Source organism: Monodelphis domestica, chromosome 7 (genome assembly GCF_027887165.1).
Source record: "Monodelphis domestica isolate mMonDom1 chromosome 7, mMonDom1.pri, whole genome shotgun sequence".
Lineage (NCBI taxonomy): Eukaryota > Metazoa > Chordata > Mammalia > Didelphimorphia > Didelphidae > Monodelphis > Monodelphis domestica.
In genome coordinates, this window is record NC_077233.1 from 114896872 (window position 1) to 114913338 (window position 16467).

The 16467-nt window shown below is 33.6% G+C and overlaps 1 protein-coding gene across 18 annotated transcripts in view; it reads right to left on the minus strand.

Moving 5' to 3' along the window:
- Positions 1-16467, minus strand: part of CCDC171 (coiled-coil domain containing 171) — a 543314-nt gene that overhangs the window by 189685 nt on the left and 337162 nt on the right. For 11 of the 18 annotated variants that reach the window (XM_056805336.1, XM_056805339.1, XM_056805346.1 and 8 more), the window contains one exon: positions 5707-5769. The exons of the other annotated variants lie outside the window; for them this stretch is intronic. In XM_056805336.1, coding sequence (XP_056661314.1) covers positions 5707-5769 — 63 coding nt within the window. The remainder of the gene's footprint in view (positions 1-5706; positions 5770-16467) is intronic. 18 annotated transcript variants of the gene reach the window in all.

Sequence of the window (16467 nt, forward strand, 5' to 3'; positions counted from 1 at the left end):
CTATAATTCCAAAGCACTTAAGAGAAAGAAATATCTAGAACTACATTTGATCAATATTAAGCATAAAGGAGATATCTATCCCTATTGCAGACAAATATTTCCAAATATATACCCATTATAGGAAGCAGTTAGATAATTAACAAAACTGGACCCTGTAATGAAACACAAATAAGATTGTACAAATGAGCTATGGATATTCGCCTTTAAAATTCCAAGCATAGTACAAGATTTTGCTGTATAATGCCTACTGATCATTGGAACCATGCTGTTATATATTCCCACACATTCCTTTGAAAATATAATTAAAAATTTCTGTCTATAATAAAGAAGATAGTCTTTCTTAGTAAAATAAATTTTAAGTGCTACATATTAAAATGTAATCATAGAAGGAAAAAAGAAAAATACACTCATGATCATTTGAAATTTAATGAAGATAGAATTATTGAGATATGTAATATACAAGGTTGTGGCAAGGGTTAAATAATGAGGGAGGATAAGATGGGAGAATGATGGGAACCAAGATATTAACATATCTCAAAAGACAAGAGGAGTATTTTGAAGAAAAGAGCAGAAATCCTCTCAACTGGAAAATATACTAAAAAAAGTACAGAATAGGCAAGCAATAGCTAGATTTATTGTGACACGCAGCATGTAACCAGTAATGTGACAGTAATGTTTTTGCAGCATATAAAGCAAACTACATCAGCTGTTCTACAGATCTCCTGAGACAGAAACTACCTGAAGATGGCAACCAGCACAATGCTGCCATAATAAAATCAACTTTGATGTGTTTTCTAAGTCCTCTTAGAAGAAACTTAAACATGCAAGAGAATGAAATATGTAGCATTTTGGCCTGAGTTATGCATAGCTATATAGATATAGATATATGCATATATATATATATATATATATAAACTTAGGGAATTCTATATTTCATTCTTTTCTCAGTTTCTTACCCATGATGTCACACTACCTGAATTTATCTAATTCTTGGGTGTGACATTATTTTAAAACAATTTCAGTTAAGCGTATTAAAAAGCAAGAAAAATTATCATTTAAAATTCAAAGACCATTTCCAAAGCTTTGTTTAGATTCAATTTGTAAATTAATGTGGCAGAAAAGTATCAAAAGGGCATAATGATAAAGGAAATATATATATGTATACACACATGCACACTCAATGATTGGTTAGTTTAGTCTCCATATTACAAGCAAAAGGAATTTTAGGTAGAATTATGGTTCAAATATAATTGTTTAACACTTCTTCAAATTGTTCAACAGAATGGTAAAAGCTTCTGAAAAGGAAATCATACAAAAATATTTTTAAAAAATCTCCCACAAATAAATCATACATGCAAAAGTTGCCCCTGGATTTTTAAAGGCTATGTCACTTGGCAAATCTTTTAAAAAACTGTTAAGGAACTGGAAAAGGTCTCAGTAATATCTGTATTTCTGACAATTACTGAGCTCGATAATTTGAACAATTTATGACTGAAGTCTGATTTTTAAAATCTATCCTGTATTATTACAAGTTTGGAAGATAAACATAGAAAATTCATTTCCCTTATTTTGATCATAGAGGTTTAATAATTTTTTTAATATGCCTACTTCACCATAACTTTGTGGTATGGAGGCCCAAGGTTCCCTAAACAACTAACTGCTCATATACTGAACATCTGATTACAGAAATATATTTTTTCTACTATTGTAAATTCAAAGATATAGTTCCATAGGGAAAAAATTAAGCTATAAACTGGTTAAAAAAATCTGACTTAATTTTAACGTTAACTGATATCAGATCAGTATACCATTTTTAGTGTGGCATTTAAATCTCTCTTTGAATTGCTGGAAGGAAAAAACAGTCAAAGTGACAATGCCATAAACAGTACTCTCTACAAATTCCCAACTAGTTATCCAAACAGTCTCCAGTGAATGGGAAGTCCACCTCTCTGAAGACAGACTTTTCATCCTTACATCAACTGAAAAATTTGCCTCTCTTTAACTTACACCTAATCATCTAGTTATTTGTCCTAAGGACAAGCAAAACAAACTAAAACCATATTACAATAAGGACCCACTCCAATACTTAAAAAGAACTATTGACCCAAACTGCTCCAAGTTCAACACTCCCATTTCCTTCAACCAATCCACATATGACATGGTTTTAAATCCTCTCATGATTAAGGTGGGTTTCTTTTCAAAATTTAAATATTTAGCAATCATGCTGGTAATTCCATGAATACTAAATAAAATTCTTTAGTAAGAAGCCTCACTGACATGTAACTATCCTAAGTCATTCATTCATCAAATTCTCAATGTAGAGAGAAAAAGTGTTACCATATCTTTGATAGCCATTATCAATTTGCCCTTGAAATGTTCCTTACTAACCTACTTTCATCAAATTAAGCATCTGTGATTCAGGATTTCCCACGTGTGTAAGGTCACCAGCATGATCACTATCACAACTCAAATTTATGGCACACTTTAATATTTACAAAGGATTTTCCTCAGGACAGTTTTTGAAATTAGGTCGTGCAAGTATTATCCAAATTTTATAGATGAGAAAACCGAGTAATGAAAAAATAAGTAGCTTGCTCATTATCACAAAAATAGAATCAGAATGGGTGTTCAGTCTGCCTCTGAGACCACTGTCCTTTCCATTATACCACTTGTATGGAACTCTGTAAAATGAACATCTTCAAATTAAATTTTACCTGTAATGTGCATGTCTATCATTTGGAAATAAATATGCATCCACGCTGAGTAATTCCTTTTTTTTTTCTTTACAAAAAAAGTAGTAAATTTTCCAATAGGTAAGTGCCAGACCACAGTTCGAAAACATTTTCCAGTGGCTTCAGAGATATTTTATGCTAATCTACAACATATTACTTGTCCCCTTTTCATAACTGAAATAGCAAAGTGTGCTTTTTTCTAAGCAATATCATGCATCACCTCTTCAACTTGGAATGCAGAAGGTAGTCTCATTATGGAGTTATTGCAAAAAAGATGTAGACCACTGGCATGGGCTCATTGTGATGGAATTCCATTGAAATATCTTCAACACAGATGAGCTGCATAAAAGAATGCCTCTTTGTAGTACAGTATCTCTAGCTGTGTTTTAGTAACAATTTGGCAAGGAATTCAGAAGTCAAAAGGTGCTTTAGAAAACAAATGCATAATAAATTTGCTGGCATGCTTAAACTATAACTACCACCTAAGTTCTTAAAGAAAAACGTTATGCTATTGTGTTCTCATATGGACCACAATGAAATAAACAGCTCCTATTTGCATCGTTGGTTGTATTCTGCCAAGAAATTAGTAAGATTTTATCTATTAATAAAGATAACCAATGATGGTAAAGCATATAATAATTTAATTTAATCATTGTTTCTGTGGAGAAATGTACACTTTTTAAAAGATGTTTTACAATACTGTTACATAGAAAATTAAATCTGAAAAAAATTATCAGTAGGGTCCAATCTGACTGACAATTTAGGCTTCTTTTTTTTTTTAAATATATTTTATTTGATCATTTCCAAGCATTATTCGTTAAAGACATAGATCATTTTCTTTTCCTCCCCCCCACCCCCCATAGCCGACGCGTAAGTCCACTGGGCATTAGATGTTTTCTTGATTTGAACCCATTGCTTTGTTGATAGTATTTGCATTAGAGTGTTCATTTAGAGTCTCTCCTCTGTCATGTCCCCTCAACCGCTGTATTCAGGCAGTTGCTTTTCCTCGGTGTTTCCACTCCCATAGTTTATCCTTTGCTTATGAATAGTGTTTTTTTCTCCTGGATCCCTGCAAATTGTTCAGGGACATTACACCACCATTTATGGAGAAGTCCATTACGTTCGATTATACCACAGTGTATTAGTCTCTGTGTACAATGTTTTCCTGGTTCTGCTCCTCTCGCTCTGCATCACTTCCTGGAGGTTGTTCCAGTCTCCATGGAACTCCTCCACTTTATTATTCCTTTTAGCACAATAGTATTCCATCACCAACATATACCACAGTTTGTTCAGCCATTCCCCAATTGATGGGCATCCCCTCGTTTTCCAATTTTTGGCCACCACAAAGAGCGCAGCTATGAATATTCTTGTACAAGTCTTTGTGTCCATTATCTCTTTGGGGTACAGACCCAGCAGTGCTATGGCTGGGTCAAAGGGTAGATATTCTTTTGTTGCCCTTTGGGCATAGTTCCAAATTGCCCTCTAGAATGGTTGGATCAGTTCACAGCTCCACCAGCAATGAATTAATGTCCCTACTTTGCCACATCCCCTCCAGCATTCATTACTTTCCTTTGCTGTTATGTTAGCCAATCTGCTAGGTGTGAGGTGATACCTCAGAGTTGTTTTGATTTGCATCTCTCTGATTATAAGAGATTTAGAACACTTCTTCATGTGCTTGTTAATAGTTTTGATTTCTTTATCTGAGAACTGCCTATCCATGTCCCTTGCCCATTTATCAATTGGAGAATGGCTTGATTTTTTGTACAATTGATTTAGCTCTTTATAAATATGAGTAATTAAACCTTTGTCAGAGGTTTCTATGAAGATTTTTTCCCAATTTGTTGGACAATTTAGGCTTCTTGACAATTGGAAGTTCTGGCAAAGAGTTTCTTAGTTATTTGTTAAGTTAATCGCTAATGAAACCCTAAAAACAAAAGAGTAGAGAGAGGGGCTTGAGAAATCATTATGTATCTCACAAAAGGAAAACTTGCCGGAAAGACAGACTCCAAATATTCATCTTCTGTCCAAAGGATGCTTAATTAAGAATTAAAGGAAACTATAAGACAAAAGAACTAAGTATGGTATGTAGTTAAAAAGGAATATGGACATTTGCAATTTACATCATAATTTGCAAAACATTACTAAATGTTCTTTTAATACATACATAACAATATTTTTTTACATTTAAAATTGGAAGAAAACAGAAAAAGAGACAGAGAGAGGAAGGAGAGTCAAAGGAAAAAAATTGGGACTATATATCTTAAAAACCTAGGAAAAGGACAAATATCCAGGCAAGGAGAAGAAGGAGCAGTTAAAGATGAATGAGAACCAAGAGAGAGGGGCATCTCTGAAAAGAGGGTATTTTACAATGTCTGGGGAATTTGTAATTTCAAACTTTTATAAACACCAGTGAGGGCAAAGACTGTAGCTTATTTCACATTTTCATGCACAGATCTACAAGAAGGTTTCTGGAATATTGGGTAGATACTATATTAAAGATTTAAGGAAAGGTATGAACGGGGATCACATAAGATAATCAGGCACTTCTGGGCTGGAAAAAGCATCAGGAGAAAGAACGTTCTCACTCTAATAAGATAACTAAACAGCTGAAGTGCTAAAACATCTGCAGTGCCCATAATCATTTTTTTTTCATGTTAAATCCTTACCTTCTGTCTTAGAATCAATACTGTGTATTGGTTCCAAGGCAGAGGAGTGGTAAGGGCTAGGCAATGGGGGTTAAGTGACTTTCCCAGGTCACATAGCTAGGAAGTATCTGAGGCCAGATTTGAACCTAGAACCACCCATCTCTATTCCTGGCTTTCAATCCACTGAGCCACCTAGCTGCCCCCAGTGCCTATAATCATGATTTAGAATTGGTAGATAATAAATAAGTAATTAGGGAATTAGATTTATTGAACTGAATTTTGAAATTAGCATTAGAAAGTTTTATGGATATCTTAAAATTTTATATTACCAATATTTTCCCCACTGTATTCTTCCATCCAACAACTCCTAGTAAGTCATTCCTTATAATAAACTATGAAGAAAAGAAAAAGTTCACAAAAATTAAAAACATATCAAAAAAATCTAAAGTCAAATAAGTATTCCATACCCATTGCTCCCCCCACCCATATCTGTAGAGAAGGCAACAAGAGGAGGCATTGTCTCATATCTCTTTGTGGTCAACATTTTCATTATAAAATTTCTCAGTATTCAGTTTCAATTTTGTTGTACTGTTGATGTCACTGTACATACAGTTTTCCAGGATCTGTTTACTTCACTTTACATCACTTCATATCAACTCTTTTCCTACTTCTTTGTATTTATCATGTTCATTGCTCCTTAGAGCAGAATAAAGTTCAATAAAGTAACATAACAAAATTTGCTTAAATATTTCCCAACTGATGGGCCATGTATTTTATTTTTAGATCTTTGCTATAAAAATTGTTTCCATATGAGGAACTTCTGTTAATCACTGACCTTCTTGATATATCACCAAGAGTGGAGTATCATAGGTTGCATAATTCCAGATGGCTTTCCTCAGTGGTTGCACAAATTCACACATTCACCAACAATGTATTAGTATGGCAATAAAGACCTTCAATTTAACAATAGCTCTTAATCTAATCTGATTATCTCTATTTTTTGTATCTCTGCCAGTTTGGCAAATGTACTTTTTATGTGAATTTGAAAGAGAAGTGTACTTCGATTTTTGTTTTTAAAAATATGTTCATCATATCTTTTAAAATAAAGTTTTAAAAAGTTCCTCATATCTCTCCTTCAAAACCAATCATTGCCATTATAATTTCATAACCTTTACTTTTAATTTTATTGCTTTAACTGTGCTTATTACTATGCACAATCCATAGAACTAAACACCGTAATACAAAAACACAATTCTTGCTCTAATAACATGTAAAAAATTATGCATATATAATGTAAATCTCGGAGGGATAGGATTGTCCTTGAGAGTTGAGAAAGAACATATTTGTTGAAGAATACCACATTAATCCTAGTGGAAACTGGAGGGGACTTCCAGGGACAGAGGCAAGATGACAGAGTAGAGCAGAGAAACTCAAAGTCACCAAGAGAACTCCCTCCAACCAATATTAAAATAATGCCACAAAATGAATACAGGAGTGAAAGAAACAACAAGGAGACAGAAAGTAGCAACTTAAAAGAAAGACTTAAAAGGTAGGCAGAGACTGGGACACTGGGGTCTGGGACACTGGGTTGAGAGGGGAGCACATTTAGCAAGACTATAGCAAGGAGTGAAGAACAAGCCACACACCTCCCACCCCATATCTGCTGTGTCAGGTTCTGAACCTGAGCCAAAGCCAACATTCAGGCCCTGAGACCCTGCCTGGGCAAATAGAGGTCCAAGCCAACCCACACCCTTTGAGTTTTCAAACCTGTGGTGAAGCCCAGAATCCCAGCCCAGGGCAATCTGTGCTTAAGTGGGTCCAGAGAGAAGCCAGAAGTCTCAGTTGGGGCCTATGGTGAGGACCTAGATCCCAGTTTGGGGTAGTTGACTGACCTGAGAGGGGTCTGGATCTTTTTCCCAGAGGCTCAGGGCAGAGCTCCAGGACAGGGCAATCAACTATGTGCCTGACTGAATCAAGTACATAGTGAGACAAAAACACTTGTGCCTGGGGCTCAAATTTGAGCAGCCCCTGACCTGCTCAAGTTTAGAGTGAGATTAGTGGCATCAAGGAATGGCTAAAGTTTAAGAGGGTACCCTAACCTCCCAGAAAACAGAGCATTCCTATAAAAATGTAGGGAAAATGAGTAAGCAAGCAAAAAGGAAGGAAGGAAGGAAGGAAGGAAGGAAGGAAGGAAGGAAGGAAGGAAGGAAGGAAGGAAGGAAGGAAGGAAGGAAGGAAGGAAGGAAGGAAGGAAGGAAGGAAGGAAGGAAGGAAGGAAGGAAGGAAGGAAGGAAGGAAGGAAGGAAGGAAGGAAGGAAGGAAGGAAGGAAGGAAAGCACTTAGCTATAAAGAAATTTATGAAGACAAAGATCAAGGTACAGACACAGAAGGGGTGAGTGAAAGCAAAACAAACACATGGAAAGTGCAAAAGAAAAATATAGATTGGACACAGATTCTGGAAGAGCTCAAAAATACTTCAAAAATCAATTAAGAGAGTCAAAGGAAAAGTGGGGAATTGAAATGGAAGAAAAAGGAGACCCAATATCTGATGGAAGAAAATCATGCCTTAAAAATTAGAATTGAGCAACTACAAACAAATGATTTCATGAGAAATCAAGAAACAAAACAAAATCAAAAGAATGAAAGGAAATTGGAGAAAGCAAAAGGTCAATTAATTAAGTGTTTGGTGTGTGGAACAGCAGGAAGAACATTGTAGAATATGTAAAGTGAAGATACTGGAAAGATAGGAAGGAAATTAGGTTTTGATGAGTTAAAAATACCAAAGGATTATATATTTGATCCTGAAATAAAGGAAAGTCACTGGAGTTTAATAAATTGGGAGTGTGGGTAGGGATAGAGATTGTACCCAATGAAAAGAAATATGGTCAGACCTAGTAGAAAGACAGATTAAAGAAAGGAAAAACTTTAGGCAAGGTGACCAATCAGAAAGTTATTACAATAATCTAGACATGAGGCAAAAAGGGTGGTGGGAGTGTAACTAAAACAAAGGAGACATAAATGAGAGAAATCATGAAGGCAGAAATGATAAAGCTTGGCAAAATATTGGGTATGTCGAGTGAACACACGAGAAGAGCCAAATGAAACTGCAGTTGCAAGTCTGGGTGACTGGGAGAATGAAAGAAGTGAAGGAGGTGAAATAGTTGGGAGAAAAGATAATTTATTTTCTTTTGGACATATTGAATTTGAAATGTCTCCAGGACAATCAATTCAAGATGTCCAAAAAGCAGTTGAAAAATTGAGACTAGAACCCCCAAAAAAGGTTAGGGCTGGATATATAGACATTTAAATCATGTTCATAGAGATGATAACAAAACCCATGGGAACTCACAAATTCACTAAAAAAATAGTGTAGAGGGATGAGAGGGTCCATGATATCCATTATCAATTATCATGAGTTGAATAAAAATCCAGCAAAATAGAGAAAAAAGTCAGACATGTAAGAGAACAAACTAGGAGAGAGAAACCTCACAAAAACCTAGAGTGAAGAGACTATTCAGGAAAAGCATATGATCAACAGTGTCAAACCAGAGAGGCCAAGAAAAAGGAAGTTAGAGAAAAGGCCATTAGATTTCACTACCAAGAATCACTAGAAAAATGACTGAATTAATAAATAAAATTAGCTTTAAAATGAATAATTTGCTAATTTTATTAGGAAAAGGAAATTTAAAAATTAGCATTAAATATGAAAGAGAAATCACAGCAAAGAAATGAATAATAATATTAGAAATTGCTTAACGACACAAAGTTGATTTATTGCATGATAAAAAGCTTATAATGAAAAAAGGAATATTGGAGTTCATTAAAGTAGCAAATAGAATATTTGTAGGTTATGAGAAGATATCAATGTATAGCTAAAGTGGAACAGAGAACTAAGTCATGGTAACTGAAAAGGTTGAGGTATTGAGAAGTTATGAGTTTTTTTCTAGACCTCTAGAATAAAAGCAGGAGTTGGGGAAGAAAGGCAAAAGCCGGGACTAAACTCATTGAAGAAAGAAATACAATGTATTTGGAAATACAATGCAATAGAGGGAGCAAGAGATCAGTATGTAAAATACAGAAGGATCTACACTGAGTGATAAATTTGAATATAATATAATATATGATATTATTGATGAATATATGAATATATGAATAAATAATGAATATAATATAATATAAACCTCACAGTAGGAGGTTACTGAGTGATAGTAGTAGAAGATGAGTCTGGAGGTTGCAATGAAAAACAAAGAATATTCAGACTCCTTCATCATGGTGAGTCAAGAGGAGAGAGGAGGTGCCACCAAAGGTGGAAAGCATGACCAACAGGAGGCACTCAGCTCTACATGACTGTAAAAATGAAGCAAATTTGTATATTATAATAATATCCAAATTTTTTAAGGTACAGAACTATAAAGGCAAATATATAGGAATTAAGGAAACCAATTTATATCTAAATTTAACACTTAGTGCCATAAGAAGACATTCTAATTATTAAATACCAGAAAAAATATTTGAATATGAGAACAGCATAAAGCAATCAAGAACTTTAATCTCAAAAATTCTGCATCCTAAAACATCTATAGAGGGTAATAATTGTGTGCATACACATGACATTTTTAATACAAATAAATCATTATTTTCATAAGAATAGCTATGATTATACAATTGTTGTGATATACCTGAGTAAAAAATTGCCCTAATAAGGATTCAAATGGGTGAGATGTATATTTGGCATTTTAAACTTTTATTTTTCTTTATTTAAACCTCTGATTTCGTCAATGTGAAAAATTCCCAATATGCTAACTGCCTCATAGGTGGTAATTTGTAGTCTAAGACAGTGGTTCTCAACCTTTCTAATGCCATGACCCCACAATACAGTTCCTCATGTTGCGGTGACCCCAAATCAAAAAAATTATTGTGGCTACTTCAAAACTGTAATTTTGCTACAGTTATGATTTGGAATGTAAATACCTGATATGCATTATGTATTCTCATTGCTACAAACCCACAGATTGAGAACCGCTGATCTAAGAGAATTGCTTTTGATATTGAAAAGTTAAAATGATGAGTGTAGGGTCACATGGCTAGTATGTATTGGAGTCAAGATCTGAATTCAGGTTTTCTAGACCTCAAGGCCGGTTTTCTATTTGCTATAATGCCCTGATTATCTTAATACAAAATGATGCCAGGGAATTAGCTATTATAAAATCACTTACTATATAATGTACGAATAGTATACAAATATAAATAGTATATTTGTTTTATTTTTTTAATTTTCCCATCCCTATATATAAGAAAACACATTTCTGAGCATACACATTAAAAGAAATACTAGTAATTTTTAATTCCTAAAATATCCATCATAATAAATATCTGTTGAGTTCAATCAATTATGTACTCTAAAGACAAGTTTTCTGCTTCTCTAGAATTGCTGAGATGACAGGATATTGATCCTTTTTTATCAATAGGTTTTACATCCAAAAGATTTCCTAACCTTCAAAATGGCTGCCCTTGATTTAGATCAGACGCTTGTTGCTGGTCTTGAGATAAGTTCAATGTTCTCACTCTACTTCTGAAACAGAATAAAATCACTGAAAAATGTGCCTGTTTTATCTCCAAAGGCAGTTTTTGTGGACCTGTTAATAAGGAACCCTATATAAAGCATATATCTATCAAATAGCTAGCATTTGGCCGTGCACTTAATATTAAAAGACAAAACTGACAAATATGCTTCGCGCTGTAGGATTTCAGTCCTTTCACTTTTATGGAGGTTAATACTATCCTATACTTTGTTTTAAGTGTAAAATAGTACAAAGGCCATGGCCACATTCCAAAACAAGATCAAAGCACTACAAAGGCAAACGTATTGGGTAACTCCCTTCCCTCTGGACATGTGATCAGAAAGAGTGATTCCTTAAGGACTAATGCTGTTGGTTTTTGAATTGGACATTTAAAAGTAACTAAATATAATGAAACAGCACTAGAGTTGAAAATAAAAAGTGTGTGATAATTAAGACTTAGAAATTATGTGTGAAAAGTTTTCATCACATCACATAATCAGGTAGAAGACAGGAATATATGCTTATCTAATTGCCTCTAAAGTGTTTCTCTCTTCATTTCACCGTGGATGTAACATTCCATAAGTATTAACTAGAATTAGTGACTACAATTACACTAATAAGTATCTAAGGAAAACAATCATTGACTCACAGATGAATAAAAAGTAGCACACAATGTATCCTTAATTTTTGGCAAAGTTATAAATTAATTTTGGTCAACCTTTTGAACAATAATATACTATTTGCTAATGATATAGAAGTCAGAGATGGACCCACTAGAGATTAGATGATCAAGTATTTTCATATTCATTGAACTATATAGATTTGGAAATTAATATGAATTATTATTATATCCAGGATGTTTAAGGGGTTAAGTGAAGTAGCACTTTCTTAGTGATTACAAATGAATTGGTTTTCTAAACGCCCAGGCTAATTTCATTGTCATCATTAGCAATATATTTATAATATACAGTAAAAGCAATAGTGTATGATGATCAACTGTGAATGACTTAACTACTATCAACAAGCAGGGATCCAGAACAAGGGACTTAGGACAATAGACATTATCCACCACCAAAGAAGTAAGTGATGATGCTCAAATGCAGGTTAAAGCATATCATTAATGACTTTATTTCCTCTATGAATTTTTCTTTAGTGTAAACAATATGTGTCTTGTTCACAACATGACAAGCATGGAAACATGTCTTATGATAATATACGTACAACCCATATTATATTACCTGATTTCTTGGGGAGAAGGGAGGGTTGGGAGGGAGGGAGAGAGAGAGGGAGAACATGGATTGCAAAATGTCAGAAAACTATTATTAAAAACTGTATTGACATATAATCTGAAAAAATGAATAAAAATATTTAAACATGTAATCAGGATGTATTCAATAAAATAAATAAAAACATAATGCATATGTTTAAAAATAAATTCATCTTAAACACTTATTTGTATAAATCACTCCCTTGAAATTTAAGCGCTGCCCCTTACCTTTTGAAGATTATGGCTGAAGACAAACTATTACATGAGTATGTGCAGAAAATTATGAAACAGTTACACACAGATAGCAAAGAGAGGTTTTAATTTTTATATTATTTCTAGGCCATATGTGAAGTACATTAAAGGAAGGTAAACAAGAAAAGTCATTGTAGCAACTAAGAACTTATGGAAATAAATTAGTATTCTATGTTTTCATTTAACCACTTTTAAAAGCATGTTTCATTTAAAGAATCATGTAGGAATAAAATTCCTTGAGTTCATTTTATTCTTCAAAGATTTCTTAGTACTTATGATGTTATAAAGAAAAGAAAAATTATTTCATTTTCTAAAACAGAGCTAGCTTTTTTAAAAGTGTTACTTATCTTCAAAATTACGTTAAATTATTGCAGATTTTTTTTCTGTTGTGGATAATAAAAGATTAATTCAGCTTCTACAATTTTAAAATAACATCACTTGAAGCATCTTAAATCTTTATCAGTTCAAACATAAGCATAGGAAAGAAAGATCATGGGAAAAGTTGATGAAGGTGAAAAGTAAATGCACTCTAAGGACAATTCCTCTAAGTAATGTTTCCTTATAAAAATAAGCCCAAAAATACTCTCCAACTACAAGGGACTTGAAGATTACAATGAAAAAAGTATAAACAAGGAAATCATAAGTATTACTATTTAGGCTGCTTGGAAAAAATGTGGTTTAGAACATAAAACACATAGCTTTATATAGGTCTATTGATTCCTTTTACACATCTCAAGGTAATATGGTCACTTTGTAGTTGATTCAATAATACAACAAAAATCTCTCAGGAATCTGGACTTAACAAGAAGTTGCCCTGCATTTTTTGAATGAGAATCCAAAGCTGCTTAAAACTGACTGTAATAAGTGATATGCAAGTTGAGATGTATTTAACAACTACGCATTATACTTATGCAATAATCCTATTTTTCTTCCAAAGCTTAAGTCAATGAATCTCTTACTGTACTATAAATTCCAAGGTCATGGACAAAGCTGTTTATTAGTATAATTACAATGTAGTTGTAATACCAATTAAGCCTCAGTTCCAGATTTTAAAAGGTAGTAAAAACTGAAGATTAATAAAGTCAAATTTCAGTTTCTATACAATAATACTTGCTATTGTCCCCAAATCTATACGTTCTATTACATCTAAATTTCTAAAACTGCATCTTTAAAAAATAATGAACATTGTTAAAAAGTATTTGCAAACTAAACTAATAAAAATAAAATATATTTGGATAAAGAGAAAATCAAAGGGCTAACAAAAAGTATTTGTCTGGAAAAAAGGCAATTTTAACATTATTGAGTCATGCAAATTTGGGTTGAAAAAAATACTTATTTAAACAAAGCTTTCTTATATAATAAACGTTCTAGACCCTACTCAATTCTTCTATAACATTTAAGATTCACCACTCTCAGATTCTAAATAAAAGCAACATCACCACTGAGTCCTAGTTTAAAAGCAGACATGTCATACTCAGTCCTAAACAGATTAAAACATAATGTCAAAATTTTAACAAAATAAATAAAAATATAATTCAGCATACTGTGAATTTGTGATTTTCTAAGTCAATATACTATCTGCAGGGATCTGTTTTTCTCTCAGTTTGACACCAATGCTCTACGTAATCCCAGAATTAAAATTCAATTATAAGTAGCATTCTATTAGAGAGTAATCACACATCTTCATAAAGACACAAGCTTTTAAACAGTGATCAAAGATTTAAGGGACTTTCTACATCTAACAGTGCTTGACACATAGCAGGGACTTAACAAAGAAAAAAAGGAAAAAGGAAAAGAAAAAAATGAGCAAAACTGATGAAAATACTGAAAAGGTCTAAAATATGTGTAATATACACTTGTGGATATAAGTGGATTGGAGTGGGAATATTATATTTCCTCTTTCAAACTATGCTAGTTATTTTTATAATTTTGCAACTATTACTTTTAATTTTATTTCATCACTATTCTTTCAATTCACATTTTTGTGTTCACTGTATATAGTTATCTTGAATTTGCTTACTTCATTCTGCTTCAGTTTACGTATCTCTGCTTTTCAATATTCAAAACTGAGATGAAATAATCACCTCTTAAATTAATATTCCATTATATTCATGTATGACAATTTATTTTGACCATTCTCCAATCAATATCCACTTTGTTTCCAATTCTTTGCTATCACAAAAAATACTGCTATAAATATTTTGTTACATATGGAGGTTTTCTTATCAATTTCCTCTTTGGTATATAAGCCTATTAACGGAATATTTGGGTTAAAGGGTATGGATATTTTAGTCACATTATATTGATAATTAAATTGCTGGTGATTTTTAGTTGCATCTCAGAAATTTGGGAATGTTGTTTCATTGTTTTATTCATATAAATGTTGCTATAATTTGATCATAGACCCACTAATTATTTAGAATTTTATTGTTAAGTATCCATTTAGGTCTGTATCTTTTATTCATCTTCTCTTAATTAACAATTGCAGCCCTAGCAAACATCTGTACTAACATAATATTCAAGGAAATGTACTGGTTTTTGAAGGTAGTACACATTTATTCAGCTTTTTAAATGTTTCATTTTATGAGAACCAAATACTTTTAAGTTTGCCATATTAAACTTTTGCCCAATTACGTACTTTAGTACTGATATTTCAACTGTAATGAAGTGTTTTGTCTTGAAGTATTCTTTGAAAATATATATTTTGGGGGCAGGTGGGTGGTTCAGTGGATTGAGAGCTAGGCCTAGATATGGGAGATCCTAGGTTCAAATCTGGCCTCAGCCACTTTCTTGCTGTGTGACCCTGGGCAAGTCACTTAACCCCCATTGTCTAGTCCTTACCACTCTTCTGCCTTGGAACCAATACACAGAATTGATTCCAAGATGGAAGGTAAGGGTTTTATAAAATTATATATAGAGAGAATCTTAAAAACTACTCAGACTGTACCTTAGAATATTTTGTCTAGCTATTCCCCATTTTTAACAATGGAAATACTTGATCAGGAATGTATTGAGAACTTTTAAAATTACTCCACCCTACTCAGACAGTGCCTTAAGGGAAGATAAAGTTGCAAACTCCTGATTGAACAATGAAAAGTCCCTAACTCAGACTTATAGTAAACTTAGAACCTTAAGCTAGGTCTTAGATCTAATACAAAAGGGTGCTAAGTACCTATACAGGTTAAATTAATCAATAAAAGGTCAAGCAACTTACAAAAGGCAAGATTAACAAAAGAGGTGTGAAGTACTCAGAGGATTTTATCTAAACAGAGAAGGTGAGAACAAAAGAAGATGAGAACTAAGAATGGGCAGTCCTGGGAAAAAGCATCTACTGTGATTGGTAGATGTAGGGAATATGGCATAAGAGAAAATTTCTTTAAAAGGAGAAGTCAGTTCGGGCAATTGAATTTGGTTGGAGTTCGGAGTAGGAGTTCAGAATTGGAGTTCGGAGTTAGTTGGAGTTGGAGTTAGTTGGATTTCGGAGTGAAAGAACCCAGCTTGGAGACGATCTTGTGGTGAGTGATAAAGACTGACTCACTCTCCCTTAGGCTCAGGCTTAGGCCATTTTGGCCCAGACCCTTTTCTACTACTTGGCTATCTCTCTCTCTCTCTCTCTCTCTCTCTCTCTCTCTCTCTCTCTCTCTCTCTCTCTCTCTCTCTCTCTCTCTCTCTCTCTCTCTCTCTCCTCTTTCTCTCTCTCTCTCTCTCTCTCTCTCTCCTCTTTCTTTCTCTCTCTCTCTCTCTCTCTCTCTCTCTCTCTCTCTCTCCTCTTTCTCTCTCTCTCTCTCTCTCTCTCTCTCTCTCTCTCTCCTCTTTCTCTCTCTCTCTCTCTCTCTCTCTCTCTCTCTCTCTCCTCTTTCTCTCTCTCTCTCTCTCTCTCTCTCTCTCTCTCTCTCTCTCTCTCTCTCTCTCTCTCTCTCTCTCTCTCTCCTTCCCTTAATTTATATTAATTAAAATCTCCATAAATCCCAGCTGACTTGAGTATTTTCATATTTGAAAATTTCCCATGG